At 34.6% G+C, this 12,338-nt stretch overlaps 2 protein-coding genes across 2 annotated transcripts; one reads left to right on the forward strand and one right to left on the reverse strand.

The window, feature by feature from the left end:
- The first annotated feature begins 606 nt into the window (after positions 1-606).
- On the forward strand, positions 607-8,188 carry LOC107023851 (protein FAM136A-like). The gene is made up of 3 exons (XM_015224670.2): positions 607-800; positions 886-1,023; positions 7,755-8,188. Exons 1-3 carry the CDS (start codon positions 672-674, stop codon positions 7,935-7,937), a joined length of 450 nt encoding a protein of 149 aa, XP_015080156.1. The 5' UTR covers positions 607-671; the 3' UTR covers positions 7,938-8,188.
- Positions 8,189-8,353: 165 nt separating this feature from the next.
- On the reverse strand, positions 8,354-11,315 carry LOC107023852. Its single transcript, XM_015224671.2, has 2 exons — positions 11,218-11,315; positions 8,354-8,881 (listed from the first exon to the last, which is right to left on the reverse strand). Exon 2 carries the CDS (start codon positions 8,831-8,833, stop codon positions 8,627-8,629), a length of 207 nt encoding a protein of 68 aa, XP_015080157.1. The 5' UTR covers positions 8,834-8,881; positions 11,218-11,315; the 3' UTR covers positions 8,354-8,626.
- Positions 11,316-12,338: the final 1,023 nt, after the last annotated feature.

A 12,338-nucleotide genomic window follows, 5' to 3' on the forward strand; every position in this document is an offset into this window, starting at 1 on the left:
GAAACACACACACAAAAAGAAATTAAAACGAGGGATGCATAAAAGAAAATATGAAATAAGTTTAAATTAAGGATATAAAAAATTCTTGATTCAAAATCTATATCTTTCTATTTTCCTCATCTTCCACTAATAAAAAAGAATGCATGCATCAAATTTTAATATCACTAGTTTAAATACAATGAGATAATCATTAAAACTCAAAAATATCAATCGGGACATCAATTATGATTCACATTCAATAAAATATTTTTTGATCTTTATCCCTTTAAACATTATAAATTAAAAAAATAGTGAAATTTTATAAATTTAGCTAATATGATTTCAAAAATTGTTTTTTTTTCTTTTTATTTAGTGTAAACTCGATTTAAGTTATACATTGTCTGAAAAAATTATTTGAACTTGTTTTAGTGATCGAAACACTTCAGAGTTCAGACATCAACCAATAAATTGAGAATTTAAATCACGCCAGAGTAAAGTAAAAACACTCTACATAACGATTTCAATTTGTTTTCCTTTTTAATTTGGTGTGAGCTCGATTTAAGATATAAAAAAATTATTTAAAATACTCTTGATTGGGGGTGGGGGTGGGGTGAAAAGAGGGCTTAGTTGGAACCCAATTCTTAAACCCTTGTAAAGCCCTAAATCTTGATTTTCAAACAAATTGGAAGAAAATGGATGCAATAGCAGCAGCTGAAGAGAGGATAGTTTCAGAAAGATTAAGGCAAAAACTCAACGAAGTTAATGTAGCTGCCCAAACCCAACTCGCCGGCATTCAAGACCACATTGCTTTCACTCTTCAGGTTCTGCAATTTCTTCTCACCTGCTGATAATTGTATGTTTGATTGGGGGTCCTTTTTTGTTTTAACTTTTAATGTGTATGTGCAGCAAGCTTATTACAGATGTGCTTACGAATGCTTTGATAGGAGAAGAAATCAAGAGGAGATAGGGCGATGTGTGGAGCATTGCAGTGTTCCTGTGCACAATGCTCAGAATCTTTTCCAGAATGAAATGGCCAAGTTTCAGGTGAAGTTCATTTCTTTTTACGTAATTTCATTTTTTTCTTGCTAAATGAATTTGAGGTCATATCTAAAACAATGATAATGTGCTGTTTGTTACTTGCTCAGTCCCAATTTTATGTGATACGATTTGACTTGGTACTAATTTTAAGGAAGAAGTGAAGTCTTTAAAAATGTGTGGTCTGGATCATGTGTGTGGCCATAAATCAATTCATTAAGGGTAAAAACAGTATGTTATTATTGGGCTCTCGTTGGTCGTACTTGTTTTCCATTATCAAAAATACCAAAGACAGGTGAGGATGTATATAATTATGTTTTAGTGCTTGGTGTGAGATTCTTCTTCTTAGTCTAATGTTGCCTGTGATTGGTATAGAGGATTTTTTTTTGATGAACAAGGAAAACCCGCAGCCGCTACCCTTTGGGTGCACACTGGGTAACACCCCCGCTCCTATGCAATAGCTCGCAAATCACATAGGAGAGGTAACCGGCACAAGGCAAGCCCGGTGTGACGAGCTCGACCAAGAACCCCTTGCTTTTGTTGGCAAGGGGTTTCGAACTTGAAACCTCCAATATGGAAGTCCCAACCCCAAACCACTGGGACAACCCGAAGGGTTTGGTACAGAGGAAATTTGTTGTCAGTCGAAACGTATCACCTTAGGGGAATCATTTTATAATTTCCGGTTTGGTACAACGTAGGTGACACACGATGTTAAGGATAGGCTGTGAACTGTGAGAATAGTATTTTGGTGATATTGTTTAGTATTGAAGATTGAAAGTCTTTACTTGTTAGTTTAAGCTTGAGAAGAAAAATGGCTTCCACTAATAAGTGAAAAAACTTATTGCTCCTTCTTGGTAGAAAATATTATCATCATAAAGTATTTTTCAGTAACAAGACACTGAAAAATGATTTCATCATGAGGTGCTAGTTGCATTAGGGATATGACTAGAGAGGTGCTAGGGGTCTTGAGAGGTAGATTCAGTGGGCATCAAGGGGACTAGTGGTGGGATGGAAAAGTCCAAGTGAAGGTAGAGGCAAAGAAGGTGGCGTCTGTGAAGTTGTTGGAAGGTAATGACAAGGAGGTAAAACAAATGAATAGGGAAAGGTATAAGATGGGAAGGAGGCAAAGTTAACGGCTACGGCAGAATAATGGCAGCTTTTGAACGTCTGTATGTAGAATAGATGAATGCAATGGAATTGGAAGTAATGAAATGGATGGATAGATGAACGTGAGAGACAAAGGAGGAATAGTTTAGTGATAAAGTTCCTGCACCTTCAACTTTAAGATTGGGGATTCAAGTCACCATTAGGTGTAAAATTGGGAAGGGTAATCGTTAGGCTCCTGGGGTAGGAGGTGAAGTTCACCATATAGAAAAAGGGAGATGGATAGCCACAAGCGACGGTATCTTTTAAAGCTTACATATATTTTTTGTTCTTATAGGATAGATTGATTTTTCAGTTCTTTTCTTCCCCTTTTCTTATTTAAGTGAATTTTCTGTTCATTCAAAAGTGTGTGTTGAGCTTTTGTAAAGCATTAAAGTTGGTTGGTTTTCGTGGTCCTTATGAGACTGAGTTTATAAAATAGTGCTTACATTCATCTTAGGTTCTGCCCCTACGACATGCTGTAAAATTCCTACTTATCAAGAAACATGGAAACAAAAGAAGATGAAAGACAGGAGAGAAAAAGCAGCAGCTTCTGATTTTTATTTCCTTGGGCTGGAGGTGACGTTGTGTGTGAGGCATGGGAACTTCTCATGGACTTTAGAGTTATGTCAAATAGCTTAAATCTGAGCTCTGCGTATCCTTGTGAGAATGTAGTTATTCTTTTCATCAATTACTTAGTGGATCATTTAAAATTTGTTGATAGGTTGAAAGTTTTACTTGTGCCTCTTGATTTCTCAATTCCACGGCACCATTTATCATGTACTCTCCCTATTGGTGGATGGGATGTTCCTCCCTTAGTATATATGTGCATATTGTGGCTATGTAGAAGTAATAAAACTATGGGTACACAGCGGTGATCTCATGGATTCATAATAATGTAATCTATGGTATCATTGTTTTCTTCCTGTTTTAAATTCTCGCATGGAAGTGATGTTATATGAGAGTAAATACTGTCTCTTTGGGACCTAACATATTCACAAGAAGCGTTGTTGTACATGTATAGATGTTAAGATGATTGACTGGTTATCCAAAATTAGAAATAATCACATCTCGAATAAACTATTATTGGCCCTATGTCTCTTATAAAAATCTCGAAATGGGCCGGATGTTAGATGTGCCACCATGATGATCAAAGGTGTTAAAAGGAAATGAGGTAGATCTCAAATTGCATGGAGGGAAGTTTCTCAAAAGAGCATGATCTTTTCGAATCTGTGTGGATAAACTATAGTGGAAACAAAGTACCCATGCAGGCGATACCAACAAGTTAGATTAAGATTTAGGTGTGATTGGGTGCACTTACATTAGGTCTTGTATTTTCCAAGAAGCTTTTTAGTTTAGTTTGAGATTTTTATATCAGTAGTGATAAGCTTGAAATTTAATGAATCTTTGGTTTTAAAACCTTTAATTTGTCTGATTGAGTATGGGAATGAAGGAGACCAAGTGGAGTGGGTTTGATATAGACTATAGAGCACCATGTTCTTGACCTATCTAATTAGAATTGCGGTTTAGTTGTTATTTTAATTTTACAATGAGTTGTTTGATATGTTTGACTTTCTTTTCCAATTAATACAAATCACAGTTTTGCTAATTGCAGTTGGATGATCTTGAAATGATACAGTAGTGGTTTTAGATGATAATCTTGCTATTGAATTGCTTATCCCTTTCAGCTACACTTTAGTAGCAATTTTGCTTGAGAAAAATATGATTCCAACAATTTTCATTAGTAATTTTATAGTTTATGCCTTTCAATTTCTCTTATACCTTAGGAAATATTATTTGCTATTTCCCTCCTCCTTGTTTGATAAGTTCTTCTGATGAAGGTTTCATCTAGTACTCCCTTTATTCCTATTTACTTGTTCATTTTTTACTTGGCATATCTATTAAGAAAATAATAATTGACATAGTGAGTTTACCATTTTACCCCTATTAATTGTTAGAATTCCAAAATCAGTTTACTCATGAAAGAGGTTCTATCTTTTTCAAAAGCACTTACTCTAAATAAATTAAGGGTATAATCGGTATAAAATATTTTCTTTTCTTAATTTGTCAAAAATGACAAGTATTAAGGGACAAATAAAAGGTTAAAAGTGGACAAGTAAAGGGAAAAAGAGAGTATAGGCATCATACTGATGGTCAATTCTTTGTGAACAGAATGTATAAAAGGGATCTAGCCACAATTGCGGGGAACAAAATCAGGGCCATGGAGTACTATATGGAAGAGTGTAGCCCCTACTAAGGTGAAGTGTTTCACTTGGTTGGTAACTAGGAGAGCTTGCCTGACACATGATAAACTTCAGAAGAGGGGAAAAATTAATGCCTCAAGATGTAATCTTTTTAAAGAGGCCCTTGAAACCAACAATCATCTGTTTCTCCACTGCAAAGTAACAACACAAGTCTGGGTTCTATTTACCAATATAATGAGTCTAAATTGGATTATGCCAGAACATGCAGCAGACCTACTAAGTTGCTGGGTCAGAAGGGGAGGTAGTAAAAGCCAGAGGAGGTGGTGGAGAACAATACCTGCTTGTATCTGGTGGAGCATTTGGAAGGAGAGAAATCAGATAATTTTTGTAGGGAAAGAATGCACTATAGAGAAGATTAAGTGGAAAGTAATTACCACTTTAGGTTTTTGGTGTAAAGAAATGAACATAGAAGAAAAAATTCAACTAGTGGATTTCATAGGAGCTTTGTGAGTAGTCCTGTTTTTTTGTTGGTTTTTCTATGTAACTGACACTTTTGGAGGTGGCCAGCATAGCCCTTAATGCTGAGGAATACAATGTTACCAGTTTCAAAAAATATATATATGTTAGTATTGATTTGAAGAAGCTTGTTATCAGGGATCTGAATAGTAGCGACTCAGGGACACGTTCCGTTTCAAAAAGGAAACGATCTACATATTAGATATTACAGATCAGATAAAGCCCTAGCATATCTTCACTTTATAAGTATGACATTGCAACTCAAGAAACTTCATGTCGTTTGCCCCTATCAAATATATATATATATATATATATATATATATATAGAGAGAGAGAGAGAGAGAGAGAGAGAGAGAGAGAGAGAGACTGGTTGAAGGGCGAGGGTAATAGCCCCAAACAAACAAACCAAACACATACATACTTAGTCCAACAACACTTCTTGAAGTGTGTAAATTTTTGATAGGATAAAGCTTTATTTATAAGCACTCCCAAATCCCAATATGTTACTGCAGCAAAATTACAAGTAGGACTTGCTTTACAATTACATATTCCAAATTCTAACAACTCCAGCATATCATTCATAGTCAAAACTAAATTCCCATTAGTAGAAAAAATTCTGCACACATCTATACGTAATAACAGAGGGCATCTCCTTTTTATCTTCACAGCACCTCTTGTTTCTCTGTAGAGTCCAAGCATTGCATAGGGGAACTGACATCCAAATCTTTTTACGAATTCTGCCAGCATAATATGTCTTCCAGCAGACTAACAATCTTCTAAAACTGTAGTGTACTGCACAATATACTCCAAAAACTGTCAATAACATTGCCCCGATCTGCCAAACTGCAATGTATGAAAAAATGCTGAATAAACTAATTAGATATTTCACCTAAGCAACACCTTCTACATAGCATATACCCTTGAGATTGTGAAGTATATTCTTAAGATTGTTGATACCATTTTTTGCCTTCTCCATCTTTTAAGATTAAGTGACTCCTAATTTTGATTTTCCTCACATTCTCATCAGTTCAACCAAGCTCTCATTTTTCCTACATAATGCTTGCGACCCAAAGAATAGAGTGGATATTCATTCAGCATATTATATTACTGGTTGAATAGGTTTGTTGTATCCAGTATAACTATAAAATTTTCCTTAGGAGGGGTGGGGGACATGAATCAATTTAAGAGTTCACTGATATAATTGGAAGGTTTATATTCTTCTTCTCCTCTAACAGCCAATTCAAAATAAATAAATTTTCTCCTCCTCTCAGCTAATAAATTGCCAGAAGAGAAAATTGCCGCAGAGAAATATTTGATGATAATGATCCCAGAGTACCAATCAAAAGAAGTTATTGATCCCAGAGTGCATTAGCTCTGAGAATTGAGACCAAATGTCCAAATGATTCTCACTTGATTATGTTGTTGTTCTTGTGAGATTATGGTGCTGTTGAAGCTTGTGAACTGATACTCGCAACTTGTGTGAATAGTTTCTGTAGAATGGTTAATTTGTCTCCGATTTGTTTGTTTTAATCAGTAAAATCAAGTGTATTATCTATGAGAGCCAAGCAAAAGCTCAATAATAACTTCTCAGAGAATGTAAAGAACTAATAAGAAAATCTATCATGAGAGTTGGTTCTAAACCAATATAAAAATACACATTTGTTTTTAAAATTAGAATGTTGTCTCTTCTGTCTTCAAAGCCTTCAGCCTTATGTTGCTCTCTGATAACCCACCACACAACTACAGGGATAGTGTTCTAAATCTTAGAGGAGACTTTAGACATGCCATCCTTTTCCTATCTAACAAAAATTCCAAGGGGGTATAGGGTGAAACCATCTTGTGTCCAAGGCGGTCGAAGAAATATACCAGATTGACATGTAACTTTACGATGAAGAAAAAGATGATTGACATCCTCAGCATTTTCTTCACAGAGTGAGCATCTTTTGCAAAGAGGTATGCTTCTCTTCTGAAGATTGTTCAGGGTAAGGCATTTACCTTTAACCACTAACCAAGAAAAGCATTTGACTGCACACATGTTTTTTTTTTTGATAATTCAACTGCATGTATTGTTCTAAGATGTATTAACCACCTTAAGTCTTGCCAAATGTCTGTACTAATAGAATTTGAGCCACTTGTGCATCTGAAGTGAGATGGAAAAGTTTCTTTCAGAGGCATATTGCATCTGCTCTGTTCCCAAATTGGATGGATCGAATTGACTCTGGTTTTAGGTTTTGTATTAGGAGGTTTGCCTTGAACCCTTAATAGTGGGTGGCTGGTCAAGCCCTGGTTTTGGATTTCTGAACGACTGAACCGTCATTTGTTTTTCAGATTAGCTTTCCTATCTTGGGCTAGGCATCTTATCTCTCCTTCTTCCTTCCTTGTAACCCAACTGTGAGTCTGTGACTTTGGGTTGTGGGGTTTGTTACTTCTATTATAATCTGATAATTTGTTTTCTTGAGTTCAATGAAGTAGTTTTGGAGACAGATTTGGGAAATATGAAAAAATATTCATCCCAAAATAATAGTAGTAGTCGGCGTTGCTTCATGGACTTGAAGCCCTGCACTGCGGATAAGTGTGTGCTTTAATCATTGACGTGCAAAGTGACCTCAACGAGAAGCACGTTTGGTCCATTAGATCTCAATTAAGGAGTTGGACCAATGCCAACATTATTGTACATTGGATGTTGAAATTAGTTATGTTAATTGAAATTTTATCATATGAAGTACTAAATTCACACATGTATGATATTTTTAAGTCTTCTGTAATTTGTCATTCGATTTTTAAAAGGTAAGCTGCTTCTTTTTGCTTCCAGCAAAAGGTGTGCAGTTTCACTTGTATGAGCATAGTTTATTAATGTAATTTATTGGTTAATTACAGGAAAGACTGAACAGGTCTCTAATGGTGTGCCAAGACAAGTTTGAGAGTGCCAAACTCCAGAAGAACAAAAGCAACGCCACAATGGAACTGGAATCATGTGTTGACCAGTCAGTTCACGACAGCATCAACGTATTGCCCCATCTTGTTGACAAACTAAACGCTTCTCTCGGCATCAACAATTGAAGAAAATGTAGGTAGCATCGCCATGAATTTGACGAGAAACGAGGGTTTTTCTTTTTCACTTTGGAAATGTTAAAAGTTTTCATAAACAGTTTTTGCTTAGATGAGTTAAGTAATGGAAATCAACTCAAGAAGTGACTGAAAATGAATTTCAGTATTGAAGACTAAAAATCAGGTGGCTCCTGAAGTTGCTTAATTTAAGGGAGACTGTGCATTGCACATACCCAGTAAAATAAATTGTTTGTCACTTTATACTTGTTTTAGCTTGTTACTACTTCTTTATAATCCCAGCATACGTTAATGCTGAGGAATACAACGTTACCATATTTTATATTCTAATCATTATCAACCCGATGATCAAACTCAACTTATATCTATAAAACGAGATAGTTGATCATATAATGCAGATCAATGAATACTAAATGAAGAGTCTGTAAAACCTAAAATAAACAGGATGATTGTATATCTGTAGACATTGAAATTCAAAAAAGAAGAAAATTTATCTCAACATAAAAGCTTAAAAAAGGATGCAATATCTTGATATCTTTACAGCTAAGTGTGTGTATTCGCAAAGCATGAGAAACAGGACAAGTTATTCAACAAGCATAAGATGCTTGAAGTCTGGTTCTACTCCTTCAAAATCATCCAGTACTTCTTTCCAAATTGCAGTGTCACCTTCATATTGGACACAATTATTGCTTAGGTGCCAAACTTGCTTCAGCGTCACTGCTGCGTTTTGCATCTTCAAACTTATCAATGGCTACTTGAAGTTCATCTGAGCCTCCAACAGCTCTCATAGTGTAGTAGTACACACCAAAAACAAATCCTGTCAAACCTCCAGCCATAACCAGATTCTTAGTCTTGGGAGCAAGGGCGCTGTATCCTGGAAGTCCAGCCATCTTCTCAGAAGGAACTAACCTAAGACTTTTGTATTCTGCTTTTTTCTCCTGCAATAAGACATAGAATGCAGCTGAATTGGGAATGTTTGAAACCACAAGACATCTGGTGAAAATATTGATAGATGTGCATGTCTCTGACAAATGTGAGTATGTGATTACGGTTTACTTCATTCTCCTTTTTGGTTTTTGATGCAAGTTCAAGGTTTAATTGCATAAAAGAATCAAGCCCTCAAAAGTCAGAGTGTATTATAGTCAAGTATGCAAATTACATATAGATGAAAATATCAGGACATAAGCTTCCCATTCCTTCCTACCACAACACCTTGTGGAGCACAGGTACAAAAATGAGCGCTGTATCTAATATAGACACCAGCTGAACAGTATAAATCAGACGTTACATTTCTATTTATTTTCATATTTTATATGGTCTATACAGAAAACAAGTATTGAAAGATGCATTCAGACATCATAATATAATGAGAAATGCAAAAACATCCATCAGGTTGTATTATAATATTCAAACACAAGATGCATCTAAATTTCCAAATCTAGCTTTGAATTACATTTAATTGAAGGTAAGTTATTTCAATGTTGAAAAGACTTATTTATATCTTTAATGCAACAAGGTTCAATGTACATTTTAACGCTACTATCATAGAAGGAAAATATGAGATTTCTCATCTCAACATTTAAAAAAGTTCACCTTCAACTTATTTTTTTTTCGTGGCGTCATAAATGTCCATTTAGTGTGTACATTCAAATAGGGGATGAATGTAAACAATATCCACCATCCATTCCCACCGTATTTAGTGTGTGCATTCAACTTTTTTTTTGTCGTTGTGGCGTCATATTTGCCCCCTCACCACATATTAGATTAAAAAAAAAAACAAAGTCCGCCAACAACAATATCCACCATCCCATTCCCATAAGGGAAGAATGCAGGGAAAAGATAGAAGGGCAGAATTCATCCGAGACAAGTCAAGTTGAGGCAAATTGTGGGATGCAGCCAAGCAAGAAAATGCCAACCCAGTAGCCAAGTTCATGCTATCTGCACATGATGCAATTTTGGGACAAGGTTTAACTTGTGTCGTGGCCATTCCTTTATCATGGAACATCTCTATCAATGGTTTAACAAGCAACATTTGTGAGAGCGTATTTATCTTCTTAGCAATCACTCAAAAATTAGCTATAATTGCTACTTGCAAATTTATTTTCCTCAAAATTCAAATATGTTTTAAAATTGATTACAGTCAGACCATACCAAATGAGAGTTAACAAACTGTGTAGAGAGTGTACCAGCATATTTAACCCCAAAGGAAACACTCGGACTATGTCTCAGAAAACCACTGATATGGAGAGAAATGCATAGTAAGGGACATAACCCAGACCCACACATATTTCTGTAACTCAACATCACTGGAACACATAGATCAATTTGCTGATGATTGAAGCAATGTGACACAACGGCATAGAGATATATCGTGATATTGGAGTGCAAAGCTCTTAATGACACGAGTCAAAAGTTATCAAGGTGGTGTATGTTTCCGTCCAGCCAAAGAGGTAATGGATTCAAAGAGGATGTAGCTCTTAATGAATCCTAAGATGCTTGTCAATTATCCATCTTACCAGGTGGGCTTCAAAAGACTACTATCATTTAATACTAAATGCTCTGCACGAATATGAGATCAAGATAGATTTGACCATTGTTACAAAGTCAAGCAAGCAGGACAAAAATTCTATGATCGAACAATTTGGCAACATCATATCTTTTCTAAAGAGACCAAACTTGAAATCAAGCAGTAGGTAAGTCCATATGGACATAGTAATTTACTACCTCTGCTCGACAATATTTGTAGCATTCATGACTATTAATGCTTATTCCAACATATGCAAAGATGTTCCAAACTTCCAATAATATGTGAAGACAATTACCATCAAATAATTCTAAAATTCAAGCGAAAGAAATCTCTCATTCAAAAGAAACGAAAACCCCAAAGAACTACTGACACAAACAGTATTTCGTTGACATTTTATCCACTAAAATAGACAAGAAATTCCAATCTCTTGTTAGGTTTATTGCAACCAAACACTAGTTTTAAGCTCACAGGCAGGTGCAGTTCATCAGTATTACACTGATCCAAAAACTACTGAAGGTACATGTGGAGAGACGATCAAAAAAGAGCATCCGTCCACGATAAAATCATCGCAAGAAAATTTAATGTCAAGTAAGCAAAAGCCAATCACAGAAGCAAATATACTCATTTCTTCCATAAGAGTGACTCAAATTCGAAGTTTCTCTTCGTTAAAGGGACAAATATTTTCACTGAAATAAGTAGAATTAGACTAAAATCAAGCAAAAAAAGAAGGAGAAATTGAAAATGAACCTGGAAATCTTGGTGAAGAAGGAAGCTGAAGATGATCAAAAACCCTAATAATGTCAAAATCTATTTAGCAGTAGACAGATAAACCTCTTCCATTGTGGGCCGGGTCAGATAGGTTTTATCAGTCCAATACCACGTCTTATTTACAAGTTCTTGCATGGGTTTTAAATTTTGGCCCATACTATTTAGAAAAAATTACATAAATTAATACATTTTAAAAAATAATTATTAATTTTAGCATACTTTTTGTTTATTACCATTTAATAGCAATATTGTGATAAATCTGTAATATGTAACTAAAGTGAATTATGTATGCAATGTATTTGAATTATAATTGTTTTTGAAATATATTATGTTTGTTTAGTAAAAAAATTGTCACATTGTATTATAAGTGTATCAAAATGTGTGATAAATGCATTATCCATCATTAAAACTTGTATTATATGTGAATAATAAATTATTTTTTGTAATATGTATTAAACTTGTATTATAAATGAATTAAAAGTGGTCAAGTGAAAGAAAAAATATTATTGCTATAAATGGTAAATATTTTTTTGATATAGTATATTTATGTAAGTTTCCCTACTATTTATTTCATACAAAACTCTGGAAGGAAAATCACGCGGATAAGCAAAATATACTAATTAATTAGCTAATATATCTATAGTTTGAATTAATCAGGGCTTGCAGCTTAATTTTAGCTATAATTACGTCGCTTATACATATATAAATACAAATTATACACATATATATACAATTATATAATAAATTGTATATAATAGATATACAAATATAATTAATCTCTCTCCATTCTCTGTCCTCTCTTGCTCGCTTCTCTCCTCCCTATCCTGATCTCTCTCGCGCAGATATACAAATACATATATACACCTGTTACATATATATAATTATTTGACAAATATACATATACACTTCGACTGATATATATACATATACACAAAACAATTCGTCTTTCTATACTCTATTCCAACCTTACTCACCTCTCTCCTTACTCTAACATGTAGCTAAGAAACGTTATTAGCAAACTATAGTTATGGGGCATAATTAAGTTATTTTTGAGTGGCTGTATATAAAATTCCCTAATCCTCAACTATGATCTAATTTCG

This window comes from Solanum pennellii, chromosome 6, assembly GCF_001406875.1.
Source record: "Solanum pennellii chromosome 6, SPENNV200".
Taxonomy (NCBI): Eukaryota; Viridiplantae; Streptophyta; class Magnoliopsida; order Solanales; family Solanaceae; genus Solanum; species Solanum pennellii.

What these genes read in the sequence shown, in the direction of transcription:
- LOC107023851 (XM_015224670.2), top strand. Translation starts at nt 672, where the DNA reads ATGGATGCAATAGCAGCAGCTGAAGAGAGGATAGTTTCAGAAAGATTA. An exon ending in ACATTGCTTTCACTCTTCAG is followed by an intron (nt 801 to 885) that starts GTTCTGCAATTT and finishes GTGTATGTGCAG; the next exon opens with CAAGCTTATTACAGATGTGC. An exon ending in ATGAAATGGCCAAGTTTCAG is followed by an intron (nt 1,024 to 7,754) that starts GTGAAGTTCATT and finishes GGTTAATTACAG; the next exon opens with GAAAGACTGAACAGGTCTCT.
- LOC107023852 (XM_015224671.2), bottom strand. Translation starts at nt 8,833, where the DNA reads ATGGCTGGACTTCCAGGATACAGCGCCCTTGCTCCCAAGACTAAGAAT.